Source organism: Hemiscyllium ocellatum, chromosome 12 (genome assembly GCF_020745735.1).
Source record: "Hemiscyllium ocellatum isolate sHemOce1 chromosome 12, sHemOce1.pat.X.cur, whole genome shotgun sequence".
Classification (NCBI taxonomy): Eukaryota; Metazoa; Chordata; class Chondrichthyes; order Orectolobiformes; family Hemiscylliidae; genus Hemiscyllium; species Hemiscyllium ocellatum.
The window spans coordinates 98467658-98484526 of record NC_083412.1 but is presented as its reverse complement, the minus strand read 5'-3'; the positions used below and the strand labels follow the sequence as shown (position 1 = coordinate 98484526).

Sequence of the window (16869 nt, the reverse complement as noted above, 5' to 3'; positions counted from 1 at the left end):
ACACCCACAGCCATCTCCGTTACACCCACAGCCGTCTCCGTTTACACCCACAGCCGTCTCCGTTTACACCCACAGCCGTCTCCGTTTACACCCACAGCCATCTCCGTTACACCCACAGCCGTCTCCGTTACACCCACAGCCGTCTCCGTTACACCCACAGCCATCTCCACTTCCCTTGATACCTTGCCACACAAAAAAGAAATAACGAGCTTGCATTTTATAGCATTTTAAAATATCAAAATATTCAGATGTCTTACAATCAAAGTGTGATCACTGTTATTTAGGCAAAAGCAGCACACAGTCCAACAAACAGGAAAGCATTGCCAAGCACTTTTTTGTGTGTGTGAAAAGTGAAATATGAACTGTAACTAAGGGAAATACTGAGCAGATCTGGCAGCATCTGTGGAGAGAGAAACAGTTAATATTTCAAATTGATTTCTTTTGAAATTTAAATTTGTGCATAACAAGTCCCGGTAAGCAGCAGTCAGACGATAACCAGATTGTTTTTGTTTAACAGCAAGAAACAAGATAAAGGAATATCTTTCAATAAAATTGCTCATTTATTTGTTTGTATTACCGAGCTGGCTGGGAGCTTCCAATCAAGATATTCTCCATCTGAAAGAAACACAAAATGCAGGTCACTAATTTTTTACACCTTGTTGTTGATACTCTTGTTTACAGCCACTTAGCTTTTGAGTTCAGCTTTCAGGAGGTAGCTTAAGAGCACTAGAATGCAATATAAATAGCACACAATTACAAAACACTTTCTCTTTCTCTCTTTCTGTCACGCTGTCCCTTAAAGCTATTTTATTTGCTAAGTGAAGTGCTCCATCTGTCGGAGGTTGCTAGACACGATATGCTATGGACCACCATCCAGCAGTTGGGTTTAAAAAAAACAATTCAGCGCTAATAAAATCTCTGAAATTATAAAAGATGGAGTAAAGAAATAACTTGTACTTCCGTAACACCTTTTTTTTCCTCTGAGTTTCATTCAGGTTATAACCAGATATTCATATTTGCTGCTGAAAGTGGCCAAAACGAGGGAGTCATATGTTCATCTAGTGTTTAACACCAACATCTTTCATTTATATGTTTGTCCCCGTAAATGTTCCCACACCTCAATGCATCAAAGAGGAGAGGGCATAGACTTAAAATCATGAGCAAACAGGCAAAAGTTACACATCGGAACAGTTGGTGAACATCAGAAAGATGCAGGCCATTTGGCCCCTTGGGTCTGCTGTGCCGTGGCAGATCTATTTGATTTCGATTTCCCATCTTTGGCTGATAACCTTTGCCCTTCCTGCTGAACAAGAACCTGAATACCTCTGCATCAAAAATATTCAATGACCCCTACACCACTGCCTTGTAACAAAGAGAGTTCCAAAATTTCATAACCCTCTGAGGAAAAGTAGTCTCCGGAGTCTAAAGAGGGTGATCCCTAATTTTAAAACAGGTCCCTCTCGTTTTGGCTTGACCCAAAAGAGCGAGCATCCTTTCTAAATTCACCTTGATAGATACCATTTAATATATTATACACTTCAACCAAGTCATATGTCACTCTTCCTCCAAACCCCAGTGGGAAAAGAAGTCCAGCCTGTCCAAGGTAGCCTCATAAACAACCTACTCATTCCAGATGTAGATTCAGTAAATCCTCTGTGAATGACATGCATTTACATATCTCCTGAGATAAGGAGACCAAAACTGCACATCTCTAGGTCGCATTAGAGATGTGACCTAACCAAAGCCTCTTAAAACAGGTGCATGACCTCTTTACAAGAGGAACTGAATATTTAAGTAATGAAGGATTGCATTTCATGAGTTACCTTAATTATGTGCTGTACCTTCATATTAACTTTGTGATTAGTGCAGTAGAACGTCTATATACCACTAAATCTCCGAATTCCATCATTTTCGATTTAAGTAATATTCTGTTTTTTGCATTCTTCCTGCCAAAGTGAATAACTTCACATTTTTCCTCATTATAATCCATCTTACAGATTTTTGCCTGCTCATTTGAATTAGCTATATCTGCCTGCAAACTGCTATGTAGTCTTCACTGTGCAATACAAATACAAATCCACTCTTCCTCTTTTCTTTCATTAAACTCATTGAATTATGGACGTGGTTAATAGTTTTGCTTTATTCACTCATGGGACATGGGCTTGCTGGTTGGGCCAGTATTTATTGCCGACCCCTAGTTGCCCTTAAGGTGGTAGTGAGCTGCCTTCTTGAACCATTGTAGTTCACATATTGTAGCTTGACCCACAATGCTCCTTGGGAGGGAATTCCAGGATTTTGACCCAGTGACCCCAGCAAAGCCCATGTTTCATAAGTGAATAAAACAAAACTGTTAACCGAGTCCATAATTCAATGAGTTCAATGAAAGGAGAGAGGAAGGGCGGATTTGTATTTGCATTCAGTGGTGGTAACCCCATCGAATGTGAAGGGCCAGTGATTGGGTTGTCTCTTATTGGCAATGGTCATTGCCTGGCATTTGGGTGGTACAATGTTATTTGCCACTTATCAGGCCAAGCTTGGATATTGTCCAGATCTTGCTGTATTTGAACATGTACTGCTTCAGTATTTGAGCAGTCGTGAATGGTGCTGAACACTGTGCAATCATCGGTGACCATCCTCACTTCTGACCTTATGATGGAGGGAAGGTCATTGATGAAGCAGCTGAAGATGGTTTGGCCGAGGACACTACCCTGAGGAACTCCTGCAGAGACAACTGACCTTGAACAACCATGACAGTCTTCCTTTGTGCCAGGTATGATTACAACCAACGAAGAGTTTGTCCCCAGATACTCATTGATTCCAGTTTTGCCAGGGCTCCTTGATGCCACACTCCGTCAAATGGAGCCTTGATATATAGGACATACCTGGGCAATGTTCCACACTATTGGGTATATGCCAGTGTTAGAACTACCCTGAAAGAGCTTTGCTAGGGGACCAGCAAGTTTGTGAGCGCAAGTCTTCAGTATTGTTGCCAAAATGTTGTCAGGGTTCATAGCCTTTGCAGTAATCAGTACCTCAACTGTTTCTTAATGTCACATGGAGCAAATCGAATTGGCTGAAAACTGTTATCTGTGATACTGGGGGCTACCAGGCAAAGCTGAGATGGACCATCCCTTAGCACTTAGAGTTATTCAGCATGGAAACAGAACCTTTGGTCCAACTCATCCTTGCCGACTAGATATCCCAATCTGGACTAATCCCATTTCACAGCATTTAGCCCATATCCCTCTAAACTCTTCCTATTCATATACCCATCAGATGCCTTTGAAATGTTGTAACTGTACCACCTCCACCACTTCTTCTGGCATCTTGGTCTATAGACGCACCACTGTCTGCATGAAAACATCAGACCTTGGGTCCATTTTAAATCTTTTCCCTCTCACTTTAAACCACTGCAGCAAATGCTTCAGCCTTATGTTTTGCACTTATGTGGACTTTGAAATAATGTGAAAATGTCATCTAAGCCTTGGAATCTAATGTTGATCATTTTAGCAGTCGATTTCTTCTTCAGCCTTGGGTGACATTTCCCAATGTACTGTTTCATTGCTGCTATTCAACCACTTAAAATAGATGAGGTAACCTTACCTGTTAAATGATAGGTGGGGTTTAGAAAAGTCATACAAACAAACATATTTGTCTGTTAGTACTGTACATAATACAGTTCTAAATCTTTTTGCCAACTAATTGACATGCATGTTACCTTGCAGAAATAAAATTGATTTTACAGTTTAATTGGCAACTCTCTGTCTCACCCTAGTGGCAGGATCTTGAACATACTGGAAGCTTGAGCCATGTCTAACCACAATTGCCTTGATTTCAGTGAGATCTGATCTGTTCACTTTCAACCCGTAGTTGAGGGAAAGGAGGTCAAGGAATCAAAATTTATATTTATTTTGTTATGGACTTATTTTTTCATAAGTTTCTGTGGACTTAGTTTGAAGGACTATTTGACAAGTGGATTTTTTTTTGAACAGGTCAATGAAAGAAAAATGACTTTTTTTAAACAAGACACTTTGTGGTTGGCTCACTGACTTGTGACAACCCCATGTCTACTAGCGACCACCTGCATGGGTCTATGATTGTCAGGTTTCATTTACTGCTTTGGATATTGTTCAAAGTAATTGAGGAGAAAGTCACTGAAAGAAAGGAGCCTTCTATCTCTGTTCTCCTATTTCTGGAAAAGAACCCTTGTGGGTCCATTGTGATACCAAGAGTCCTGCAGTTGCTTTTGCTTTTGCTTTAGGAGTTTCTGAAAGAGTCTGTCAATATCTCCTGAATGACTGTCTGCAAAGGCTCCCAGCAACAACTGCATGTGTTCAGTGTCATCCATCTTTGTGTGTCAGAATATCAAGACAATAGGCACCTGAGCATCCTAAGCCTGATCATTTTTTGCCTTTAAGTGCTAAGACTTAATGATCCAGAAGTATTTTGCTTTAATCCCTGCAAGATAAATCAGTTTTATTTCCCTTTCTGCGTGCATGTGTGTTTGTGAACGTTATAGCATTTTGAGAAAGGATTTTCTTTTTGTCCTGATAGACACTGTCTGTTCAACAATTCTACATCTTTGTGGAATAAGTTTCGTTTTACAATAAATCAATAATTTTGTGTTTATTAAAGCAGTGTGTTGATAGGTTGTTTTATTCTAAATCTATTATCTATGAACAAGCATATTATTGGTCTTATTGGGAACCAGGCAAAATAACTAAATTGATACAAAAATAGAAATTGCTGAAGGAACTCAGTAGGTCTGACAGCAACTGAAGAAAGATCACAGACGTGAAACATTAACTCTGCTTTCTGTCCACAGATGCTGCCAGACCTGCTAAATTTCTTTAGCAATTTCTGTTTTTGTTTCAGATTTATAGCATCTGCAGTTCTGTTTTATTCTTACATAATTAAATCAGTGTTGTGACTGGTGGAATAGTGGGTAACAAAAAGACAACACGTTTTTTCCATTGTGCTCACAACAATATAGTGTCTTTCACAACTTTGGGATGTCCCGAAGCATTTTGTAGGCAATGAATTACCTCGTGGAATATGGTCACTGTGCTAAGGTAGGAAATGCATACAGCACAAACTGTGGTCACTTCTTTCAGGTGTGTTGATTGAGGGATAAACATTGGTCAGGGCACAACACAGAACTTCCCTGATGGAGGGAAGATTCAACCTTGGCTTGATGTCTGATCCAAAACTTGACATCCTTCACAGTGCAGCACAGTTTCAATACTGCACTTACACGGTCAGTCACAATTTTATGCTCAAATCTCAGGATTGGGACTTGAACCCATAAACTCCTATCTCAAAGGGAAGTATGCTACCCACTGAGCCATAGCACAACACAACAAGAATCTGTACCATAAACTGTTCCATTTCCACTGGTTGATATTGGGTGTGAAGATAACTTTCTAAGAAAGGGCAGCACGGTGGCTCAGTGGTTAGCACTGCTGCCTCTCAGTGCCAGGCACCTGGGTTCAATTCCTGCCTTGGGTAACTGTCTGTGTGGGTTTCCTCCAGGTGCTCTGTTTCTTCCTACAGTCCAAAGATGTGCAGGTTAGGTGAATTGGTCATGCTAAATTGTCTATAGTCAGGGTGAATATGGGGAATGGGGTCTGGGTGGGTTACTGTTTGGACGGTTGGTATGGACTTGTTGGGCCGAAGGGCCTGTTTCCATACTGTAGGGAATCTAATCTAATTTAAAAAGATTGTATTATTCTGTTTTAATTTTTCAAATACTCACTCACCCTTTAATATGTTACAGGCAATGAATTTGGGCACCCTGAATGGCTGGACTTCCCTAGAATAGGAAACAATGAAAGTTACCATTATGCCAGACGTCAGTTTGATCTTCTGGATAATCACCTCCTTCGTTACCAGCAGCTGAATGCTTTCGATGCAGACATGAATAATTTGGAAAAGAAATATGGTTGGCTTGCAGCACCACCAGTGAGTAGGCTCATTACCTTGGTCTCAGGCATTATGTCTCTCCCTGTTCCTCACTTTCTCTGTCATGCCCTTTTCCTATTCCCCTCATGTGCAAACTCCCTCAATGCCTGCTTTCACTTTAATACCTTCAATCCTGCTCTTACTGTCTCTTGTTCTCTCTTAAACATTCCTCTCACTCTCTTTTGATCTTGCTCACACTCACCTTACCCGTGCTTTTATTCTCTTCCTGAGGGCGATTTCCTTTCTTTCTAAGGAGGAATTGGATACTGACAGAGAGCACGCAGCAGAGTTTGAGCACTCCAGGTTGCTGATTAGGTCCAGTGTTTCAACGTAAGCTCTGGGTCAAACTGGGTACAGAGGGGTTGAGACAATGGACACAGTAGATGAGGTGGGTGGATATACAGGAAAATCTCTGCCAGGTGTGGAAAGATCCTTTGGGGCCTTATACAGAGGTGGGGGGGGGGGGGGCAGTGGTGGTGGTGGTGGAGGAGAGGGAGATGTGGGTGCTGGTTTTACACTTCCTGTGGTGGCAAGGCAAGATGCCAGGTGTGGAGGGTGGGTTGGTGGGGGCATGGATCTAACGAGGGAGTCGCAGAGACCATGGTCTGTGCAGAATACCAATAGGGGTGGGAAGGAAATGTATGTTTGGCGGTGGGGTCTGATTGTAGAAATGGCAGAGGATAATGCTCTGCATCTATCTACTACTCCCTTCAGAATACCCGAGGACTCTGCTTCCACCACCTTTTCATGAAGAGGGTTCCAAAGACTCATGATCCTCTGAGTCAAAAAACTGTCACCTCATCTCTGTTTTTAAATGGTGGCCCTTGATTTTTAAACAGTGACCTTAGTCCTTAGGTCTGATGAAGTTCTCCCATAAGAGGAAACATCCTCTTCACACGTATCCTTTGAAGACCCTTCCGTCTGAAAAACCTTCTCTGAACTGCTTCCTTAAAGGAGATGATAAATATTGTTCTCATTAGTGTCCTGAATAATTGAAGCATGGCTTCTCTGTTTTTGTATTCAGTTCTCCTCACAATGAATGATAACCTTTTATTCATTTTCCTAATTATATACTGTACAATTCATGTAGGAGAGCATCCAAATACCTCTGCATCTCACATCTCTGCAATCACTCACCTTTTAGATAATATGCTACTTTTTTTATTCTTCCTCCAAAATGGGCAGTTTCATATTTTGCCACATCTTTCTCACTGCCTTAACAAATCAATATTATTTTATAACCTCCGTTGTGTCCTCTTCACAACTTACTTTCCCACCTATTTTTGTGTCATCAGCAAACTTGGCAACTGTACCTTGCATCCGTAGAACCATAGAGATGGTACAGCATCTGGCCCATGCCAATCCCTTCATGTAATTGATACAATTTGTAAAATGGTGAGGTCCCAGCACCGATCTCTGTGGCACACCACAGGTTATATGTTGTCAGGCTGGAATAGGCCTATTCCCACCTCCTGTCTGCTCCTGTTAGACACTCACGCTTCTATTCCGACCAAAATGCTGCTCTCATACCATGGGTTTTCATTTTCCACACTAACCTTGGGTGTAACACCTCATTGAAGGACAGGATATCCATTGGTTCTCTTTCATCCACTGCACATGTTGTCTCCTCAAACAAGTGCAATAGGTTGGTCAACAAGGCAAATGTTAAGCTAACTGGAGTGTAGCTTCCTCCTCTTTTTGAGTAAAGGAGTTGTGTTTGCTCTCTTCCAATCTAATGGGACCATCCCCATATCAAGAGTTTTGGAGATCCAAAGCATCAACCATCTCCCCATGCACTACTTGATGTGTCATAAGGAGCCAGGCATTTGTCAGCCCACAGCTCCAACAATTTCGAATCATTGAATTATACAGAATAGAAGAGGCCCTTAGGCCCATTAAGTCTGTACTGCAAAAATGCACGAAATCTAGGCCCTTAAATATGATGACATTCCAAATGTTCATCCATGTAGTTTTTAGAAGTACAGCTCTAACATAACCTCCCTGCTGTTATAATCTATGACTGATAAAAGCAAGTGTCCCCATTGACTTGTTAACTACACATTAACCTTTCCTTCCACCTTCAGGGATCTGTGGACAAACCCCCTCCGATCCATCCATTCCTCTGACCATCAAAGTGACCTGTCACTCAATAAGGACTCCTTTGTCTTGTTACTTCTTCAAGAGTGCATCACCCTGCACTTTTCAAGGTTGAATTCCATCTGCCACTGTCTGCCCATCTGACCAATCTATTTATACTCTTCTGTGACCTAAGACTTTCTTCCTCATTTGTCAACCACCTTGCCAATCTTCTGTCATCTACAAACGTGTGTATCATCCCAACCCCGCATTCTCATTGACACCATTTATGAATATCACAAACAATAAGAGACCCAGATCTGATCTCTATGGTAGGAAGGCAATGGCCTCATGGTATTATCCCTAGGCTATTCAGAGACCCAGGAAATGTTCTGGGAACCCAGTTTCAATTGAATTCATATTTTTAAAAATCAGGAATTAAGAGACTAATGTTGACCCATCTGGTTCATTCATATCCTTTAGGGAAGGAAATCTGCCATCCCCACCTGGTCTGGCCTACATGTGATACCAGATCCACGACAATGTGGTTGACTCTTTGCCCAGTGGGTAAATGCCACTTGATTGGCATGACACCCACAAACATCCACTCCCTCCACCATTGATGCTCAGTAGCAGCAGTGGGTAGCATGTACAACATGCACTATAGAAATTCACCAAAGATCTTTAGCAGCTTCCAAGCCCTCAACCGCTGACATCTAGGAGGACAAGGGGGCGACTTACTATCCTGACTTGGAAATATATTACTACTGTTTTAGTGGCACGGGGTCAAACTCCTGGGATTCCACCCATAACAGCATTGTGAGTCTATCTACAGGACATGGACAACAGCAGGTCAAGAAGGCAACTCCCAACCACATTCTCAAGGGCAGTTAGGGATAGGCAATAAATACTGGCCTACCCTGCAAAACCTCCATCTCTTCAGTAAATTTGAAAAGAAGAATTACTTCCCAGTTGTGCGTCCTCCTGTACCACAATGATGATCATTTAGCTCATCCACCTTGCCTTCGCTGTCATCTGTCATTCAGAACTGAGGAAGAGTCACAGTAAATTTGTAATATTAACTCTCATTTCTGTCACACCACAGCTGTTACCAAACCTACTGAGTTTCTGCAGCATTCTGTGTTTGTTTCAAATTTCTAGCATCTGGAGTTGTTTGCCTTTATCCCTTGTGCAGTCAATCCAGTTCAGTTTCTGGTAAATGCTAACCTCCGAGGAGTTGATAGTGGGGTGTTCAGTGACGATGATAATGATACCATTGAATGCCATGGTGCAACGGTTAGATTCTGACTTGTTGAAGGTGGTTGTTGCCTGCTACTTGTGTGATGTTAATGTTAGTTGCTGCATTTGGACCTGGCCTGTTTCAGTGAGCAAGGAGTTAGCAAACATCCTCAACTGACCTTAGGATGGGGGGAATATCATTGATGAAGCAGTGAAAGATGGTTGAGCCCAGGACACTTTCTCGAGGAACTCCTGCAATAATATCCTAGGCCTGGACTCCTCCATCGCCAGACCATAGCAACACGACGGCTGGAGGAAGAGCACCTCATCTTCCGCTTAGGAACCCTCCAACCACAAGGGATGAACTCAGATTTCTCCAGTTTCCTCATTTCCCCTCCCCCCATCTTGTCTCAGTCAAATCCCTCAAACTCAGCACCGCCTTCCTAACCTGCAATCTTCTTCCTGACCTCTCCGCCCCCATCCCCACTCCAGCCTATCACCCTCACCTTATCACCCTCACCTTAACCTCCTTCCACCTATCGCATTTCCAATGCCCCTCCCCCAAGTCCCTCCTCCCTACATTTTATCTTAGTCTGCTGGACACACTTTCCTCATTCCTGAAGAAGGGCTCATGCCCAAAACATTGATTCTCCTGCTCCTTGAATGCTGCCTGACCTGCTGCACTTTTCCAGCAACACATTTTCAGTTCTGATCTCTAGCATCTGCAGTCCTCACTTTGTCCCTGGGATCAACATGAGGTGCTCGCTATAACCACATGTACCGGAGAGATTTCCCATGATTCCTGTTGCCTCCAGCTTTGCTAGGGCTCCATACGGTTAACGCATTTAACAAGCCTGGGCGATACTGCCTTAAAGCAAATCAGCACCAATGTCTTTGTGGAGAGACTAAACCGAATAGTGCAGGCGGAGTTAGATGAGCCTAGCGGAGGGGCGTAAGCAAGTCCAACTTTGAGACTCTTCAGTGAGAGAAGATATATTGAAGCTTTTGAAATAGAAGCAGCAGCTTAGCTGAATAATTATTGAGAAAATCTTATTGGAAGATAAATGGAGAGGAGAGTGCTTTGAGGAAGGGGCTGATAAAAATTCCATTGTAGACAGGCCAGGAGTTGCAGAAGATTAATTGTGAAAAAGGGTCAGTCACCCAATAACTAGAGTTAGGAATGTAAGAACATGCACAATTCAATAGTAGACTAATCAGTGTTTGAATGTAAATGTGTCTTTGGGAGCTGCATTTATATAGATTATCTCAGGACATAGGAGAAGAAGTTAGGCAATGGAGCAGGTCTCTGTGTATTGCATGCTGCTACACATAGAAAGCTGAAGAAATTCAAATCTTACCTGACTTAGTTGAAGTTCAGTTTATCAGATATTTAAAAACACCTATGGACTTTCAACTCCTCTTCCCCTCTCCTGTGATCCTCTCAATCCCTCCTTCCCTCTTCCACCCATTTGCACATCGCCCCATGCTGCTCCACCCTACTCTCTCCCGCCACTTCCACCACCTCTTCTTGCTCATCTTCCCCTTCCCACCCCCCCACCCCCCCCCAACCATCCGCCAACCCCTCAATGGCCCTCCCCCTCTCCCAATGACACCCTACCCTGGTTCCAGTCATAGAGACCTACAGCACGGAGACAGACCCTTTGACTCAAATTGGTCCAGTTGACCAAAATGTCCATCCACTCTCACCCTATTTCCCTGCACTTGGCCCATATCCTTCTAAGCCTTCCCTATCCATGAAATTGTCTAAATGCCTTTTAAATGTTATTAGTGTACCCACCTCAAACACTTCCACTGACAGCTCATTCCATACGTCTACCAACCTCTGTGTAAAGGTTGCCCCTCAGGTTCTCTTTTATTCTTCATCACAGTCCTGATGAAGAGCTTACGCTTGAAACATCAACTCTCCTGCTCCTCGGATGTTGCCTGACCGGTTGTACTTTTCCAGCAACACACTTTTTGACTCTTTCCTCTAGCAAGGTGACTAAAACTGACCACAGTACTCCAAATGTGGCCTCACCAACATCCTTTATTACTGCAACATAGCTTCCCAACTTCTATACTCAATGCCCTGACTGATGAAGGTCAGTGTGCTAAAAGCCTCCTTCACTGCCCTATCTACCTGTGACTTCAGTTTCAGAGAAATGTGCACCTGAACTCCAAGGTTCTACTGCACGCCTTAATACTCTACTATTCATCGTGAAACTCCTACCTTGATTTGACTTTCCAAAATGCAAGACCTCGCACTTATCTATGTTAAACTCCATTTGCCATTTCTCAGCCCACTTCCCCAGCTGATCTAGTTCCTGCTGCAATTTCTGATCACCTTCCTTACTCTCCACGATACTGCCTGTTTTAGTGTCATCTGCGAACTTAGTAATCATGCCTTGTACGTTTTCATCCAAATCATTGATATAGATAACAAACTGCAACGGGCCCAGCACCGATCCCTGAGGCACTTCACAAGTCACAGGCCTCCAGTCCGACAAGCAGCCTTTCACTGTTACCCTCTGCTTCCTATTATCAAGCCAGTTGTGGATCCAATTTGCGAACTATGAATTCCATGTGATCTTACCTTCCAGAGCAGCCTACCGTGTGGAACCTTATCATAGGTATTACTGAAATCCATGTAGACTACGTCTACCATCCTGCCCTGGTTAACCTTCCTGGTCACTTCATGAAAGCGCTCTAACAAATTTGTGAGGCATGATTTCCCACACACACAACCATGCTGACTGTTCCTAATCAAACCCTGTCTTTCCAAATGCATATATATCTTATGTCTCAGAATCATCTCAAGTGACTTACCGAACACAGATGTTAAGCTTACCTGTCTGTAATCCCTAGATTATTCTTTGGAGCCCTTCTTGAACATGGGCATAACATTCTCTACCCTCCAATCCTCCCGAACCTTATCCGTGGCTAATGATGATGCAAAAGTATCAGTTAGGGCCCCCACAATTTCTTCTCTAGACTCTTGCAGCGAATCAAGATCCTGTTGTACACTTAGATACCCTTCTGCACTGTCCACTATAACACCAATTTTGGTGTCATCTGTAAACTTACCAACCATGCCTTCTATAACTACATCCAAATCAATTTTCTAAATGATGAACTAAGTGGACCCAGCACCGATCCTTGTGGTGCCCCTCTGGATACAGGCCTCCAGTCTGACTAGCAATTCCCTTCCATTACCCTCTGTCTCATACTGGCAAACCAAGTTTGTATCCAATTGGCTACCTGTTCCTGGATCCCACACGATCTAATCTTACAATCAGTCTGCCATGCAGAACCTTGTCGAAGGCCTTGCTAAAGTCCATGCAGACAATGTCTACCACTCTACCTTCATCTATCATCTTGGTACGTCTTCAAAAAATTCACTCAAGTTTGTGAGATACGATTTCCCACACACAAAGCCATGCTGACTATCCCAAATCAGTCCTTGCCTTTTCAAATGCATGAAGTTCTGAAACATAGACTCTGCTTTCCCCCCACGGACGCTGCCAAACCTGCTGAGTTTCTCCAGCAATTTCTGTTTTTGAGCACAGTATTAGAGCATACTTTAAATGGGACATACCTATAGTTGATTAGAACTCAGGCAAGAATGAGGTTTTGAGATTATAATTAGATCAGCTGAGACCTCGTGAATGACAGTAGTCTTAATTGGTATGCTGAAAATGTGTTGCTGGAAAAGCACAGCAGGTCAGGCAGCATCCAAGGAACAGGAAATTCGACGTTTCGGGCATAAGCCCTTCATCAGGAATCTTCAGGCTTATGCCCGAAACGTCGAATTTCCTGTTCCTTGGATGCTGCCTGACCTGCTGTGCTTTAACCAGCAACACATTTTCAGCTCTGATCTCCAGCATCTGCAGACCTAATTTTTTCCCCGTCTTAATTTGTATGTAATTTGTGAAATATGGAGAATGCACACTGATATCTCAGTTAGAAGATCCATTTTTAAAGTTCTGGAAAAACTGAAGCTTCAAATGACCTTAGAGAGGCTGTAATGATCACACACTTCAAGAAAGGAGGTAATTTGCGCTGTAAGAACCACAACTGTTGGACAAATCTGAGCCAGTTTACTTCTTAATTACCTTTTGCCAATTGTAGAGAAGATCTTCACGATTTCAAGTGTCATTTCCAGGTACCAGAGAAACAGTTGACATTCTCAACACTTCAACTTCAAGCAAAGCGCAGATAGCATCTCTTCGTGTATGACTTTCTTCAGTCTCCCAAAATTATCCTTTGAAAGGGCATAGCTGCAGTATGGATGTCCCAGAAGGGCAAAACAAAGAAAATATCATAAAGAGCAAAAGTGCACGGTGAACATTTATGTTCATTCAGAAAATGAATGACTTAAGGATAAGTGGCATTGGACTCAACATAGAGTCATAGAGATGTACAGCATGGAAACAGACCCTTCAGTCCAACTTGTCCACGCCGACCAGATATCCCAACCCAATCTGGTCCCACCTGCCAGCACCCAGCCCATAACCCTCCAAACCCTTCCTATTCATATACCCATCCAAATGCCTCTTAAATGTTGCAATTGTACCAGCTTCCACCACTTCCTCTGGCAGCTCATTCCATACACATACCACCCTCTGCGTGAAAAAGTTGCCACTTAGGTCTCTTTTATATCTTTCCCCTCTCACCCTAAACCTATGCCCTCTAGTTCAGGACTCCTCGATCCCAAGGAAAAGCCTTTGTCTATGTATCCTATCCTATCCATGCCCCTCATAATTTTGTAAACCTCTATAAGGTCACCCCTCAGCCTCCGACGCTCCAGGGAAAACAGCCCCAGCCTGTTCAGCCTCTCCCTATAGCTCAAATCCTCCAACCCCGGCAACATCCTTGTAAATGTTTTCTGAACCCTTTCAAGTTTCACAACATCTTTCCGATAGGAAGGAGACCAGAATTGCATGCAATATTCCAACAGTGGCCTAACCAATGTCCTGTACAGCCGCAACATGACCTCCCAACTCCTGTACTCAATACTCTGACTAATAAAGGAAAGCATACCAAACACCGCCTTCACTATCCTATCTACCTGCGACTCCACTTTCAAGGACTATGAACCTGCACTCCAAGGTCTCTTTGTTCAGCAACACTCCCTAGGACCTTATCATTAAGTGTATAAGTCCTGCTAAGATTTGCTTTCCCAAAATGCAGCACCTCGCATTTATCTGAATTAAACTCCATCTGCCACTTCTCAGCCCATTGGCCCATCTGGTCCACATCCTGTTGTAATCTGAGGTAACTGCTGTCCACTACACCTCCAATTTTGGTGTCACCTGCAAACTTACTAACTGTACCTCTTCTGCTCACATCCAAATCATTTATGGAAATGACAAAAAATAGAGGACCCAGCGCCGATCCTTGTAGCACTTCCACTGGTCACAGGCCTCCAGTCTGAAAAACAACCCTCCACCACCACCCTCTGTCTTTTACCTTTGAGCCAGTTCTGTATCCAAATGGCTAGTTCTCCTGTATTCCATGAGATCTAACCTTGCTAATCAGTCTCCCATGGGGAACCTTGTCGAAGGTCTAACTGAAGTCCATATAGATCACATCTACTGCTCTGTCCTTAACAATCTTCTTTGTTACTTCTTCAAAAAACTCAATCAAGTTTGTGAGACATGATTTCCCACACACAAAGCCATGTTGACTATCCCTAATCGGTCCTTGCCTTTCCAAATACATGTACATCCTGTCCCTCAGGATTCCCTCTAACAACTTTCCCACCACTGAGGTCAGGCACACCGGTCTATAGTTCCCTGGCTTGTCTTTACTGACCTTCTTAAACAGTGGCACCACGTTTGCCAACCTCCAGTCTTCTGGCACCTCACCTGTGACTATCGATGGTACAAATTTCTCAACAAGAGGCCCAGCAATCACTTCTCTAGCTTCCCACAGAGTTCTCTGGAACACCTGATCAGGTCCTGGGGATTTATCTACCTTTAACCGTTTCAAAACATCCAGCACTTCCTCTTCTGTAATCTGGACATTTTGCAAGATGTCACCATCTATTTCCCGACAGTCTGTATCTTCCATATCCTTTTCCACAGTAAATACTGATGCAAAATATTCAATTAGTATCTCCCCCATTTTCTGTGGCTCCACATAAAGGTCGCCTTGCTGATCTTTGAGGGGCCCTATTCTCTCCCTAGATATCCTTTTGTCCTTAATATATTTGTAAAAACCCTTTGGATTCTCCTTAATTCTATTTGCCAAAGCTATCTCATGTCCCCGTTTTGCCCTCCTGATTTCCCTTTTACGTATACTACTACTTCCTTTATACTCTTCTAAGGATTCACTCGATCAATCCTGTCTATACCTGACATATGCTTCCTTCTTTTTCTTAACCAAACCCTCAATTCCCTCTACCTACCAGCTTTCCCTTTCACCCTGACAGGAATATACTTTCTCTGGATTCTCATTATCTAATTTCTGAAGGCTTCCCATTTTCCAGCCGTCCTTTTACCTGCGAACATCTGCCTCCAATCATCTTTCAAAAGATCTTGCCTAATACCATCAAACTTGGCCTCACAATCATCACAATCTGCAAGTTTCCTCCAGCATCTCTGTTCTCTGATAGCCAAGATCCTCACTGTGGGGGGGCCAGGAAGAAGGACTCGTAAAGTCTCCTGTGAACCCACAGGCACCACCCTCCATCCACATGGAAATATTGTTTTTGACATGGAGGATGATGAGTACAAACTCTTACAATAACTCCTCTCCTCAAAGATGCATCTATCAAATCTCTTGCATCAAACTTTTCAGCATATGCCCTTATATTTCCCTTTCAAGACTCACATCAAATTTTGTGTAATCATGCTCCTGTGAAGCACCTTGGCATTATTTACTTGGTTAAAGGTGTTAATGTTAATGCAGATTTTTGTAAGTTTCTGACATTCTAAACCAACTAAGGACGTGACTAAAGCTTGCAGTTGTCGTCACCAATGCTCCAGTTGCAGATGCAGCCTCGAGTCATTTATTACAAAAATATATATTATTTCTTTATTTCCTATTGGAGACGTCTTTAGATTCTGTTTACTACCTCATTAAAAACAAGCTTCCTTCCTGTTTGACTTCCTCAGTTTTGTGATAAAAGTAAAATACTGCTGTTGATCTGAAATAAAAACAGAAAGCACTGATATAACTCGCCAAGTCTGGCAGCACCTGTGAAGGGAGAAAAACAAAATTAACATGTCAGTTCTAGTTCTTCTTGCCCACTCACCCATGAACACGCATTTAGGAGGACGATTTATATTTGCCATCTCTTGTAGGACTTAAGTTTTGCAGGATTGTGTAGAAAAGAATTTATTTCAAGTTTTTACTGCCTGCAACAGTAGTAGACTCACCAACTTTAAGGGCATTTAAATAGTCATTGGATAGTCGTATCGGCAAAAATGGAATTGTGTCAGGTTAGATGGGCTTCAGGTTGGTTTCTCAGGTTGGTACAATGTTGAGGGCCGAAGGGCCTGTACTACACTGTAATGTTCTACATTTATGAATGGGCACAGATTGGTTTCTTCAAAATATGTTGTTAAAAGTTCATCTTGGACATTAGAT

At 42.7% G+C, this 16869-nt stretch overlaps 1 protein-coding gene across 3 annotated transcripts in view; it reads left to right on the top strand.

The window, feature by feature from the left end:
- Positions 1 to 16869, top strand: part of gbe1b (glucan (1,4-alpha-), branching enzyme 1b) — a 601271-nt gene that overhangs the window by 504647 nt on the left and 79755 nt on the right. For all 3 annotated transcript variants that reach the window (XM_060833872.1, XM_060833871.1, XM_060833870.1), the window contains exon 13: positions 5777 to 5961. In XM_060833872.1, coding sequence (XP_060689855.1) covers positions 5777 to 5961 — 185 coding nt within the window. The remainder of the gene's footprint in view (positions 1 to 5776; positions 5962 to 16869) is intronic.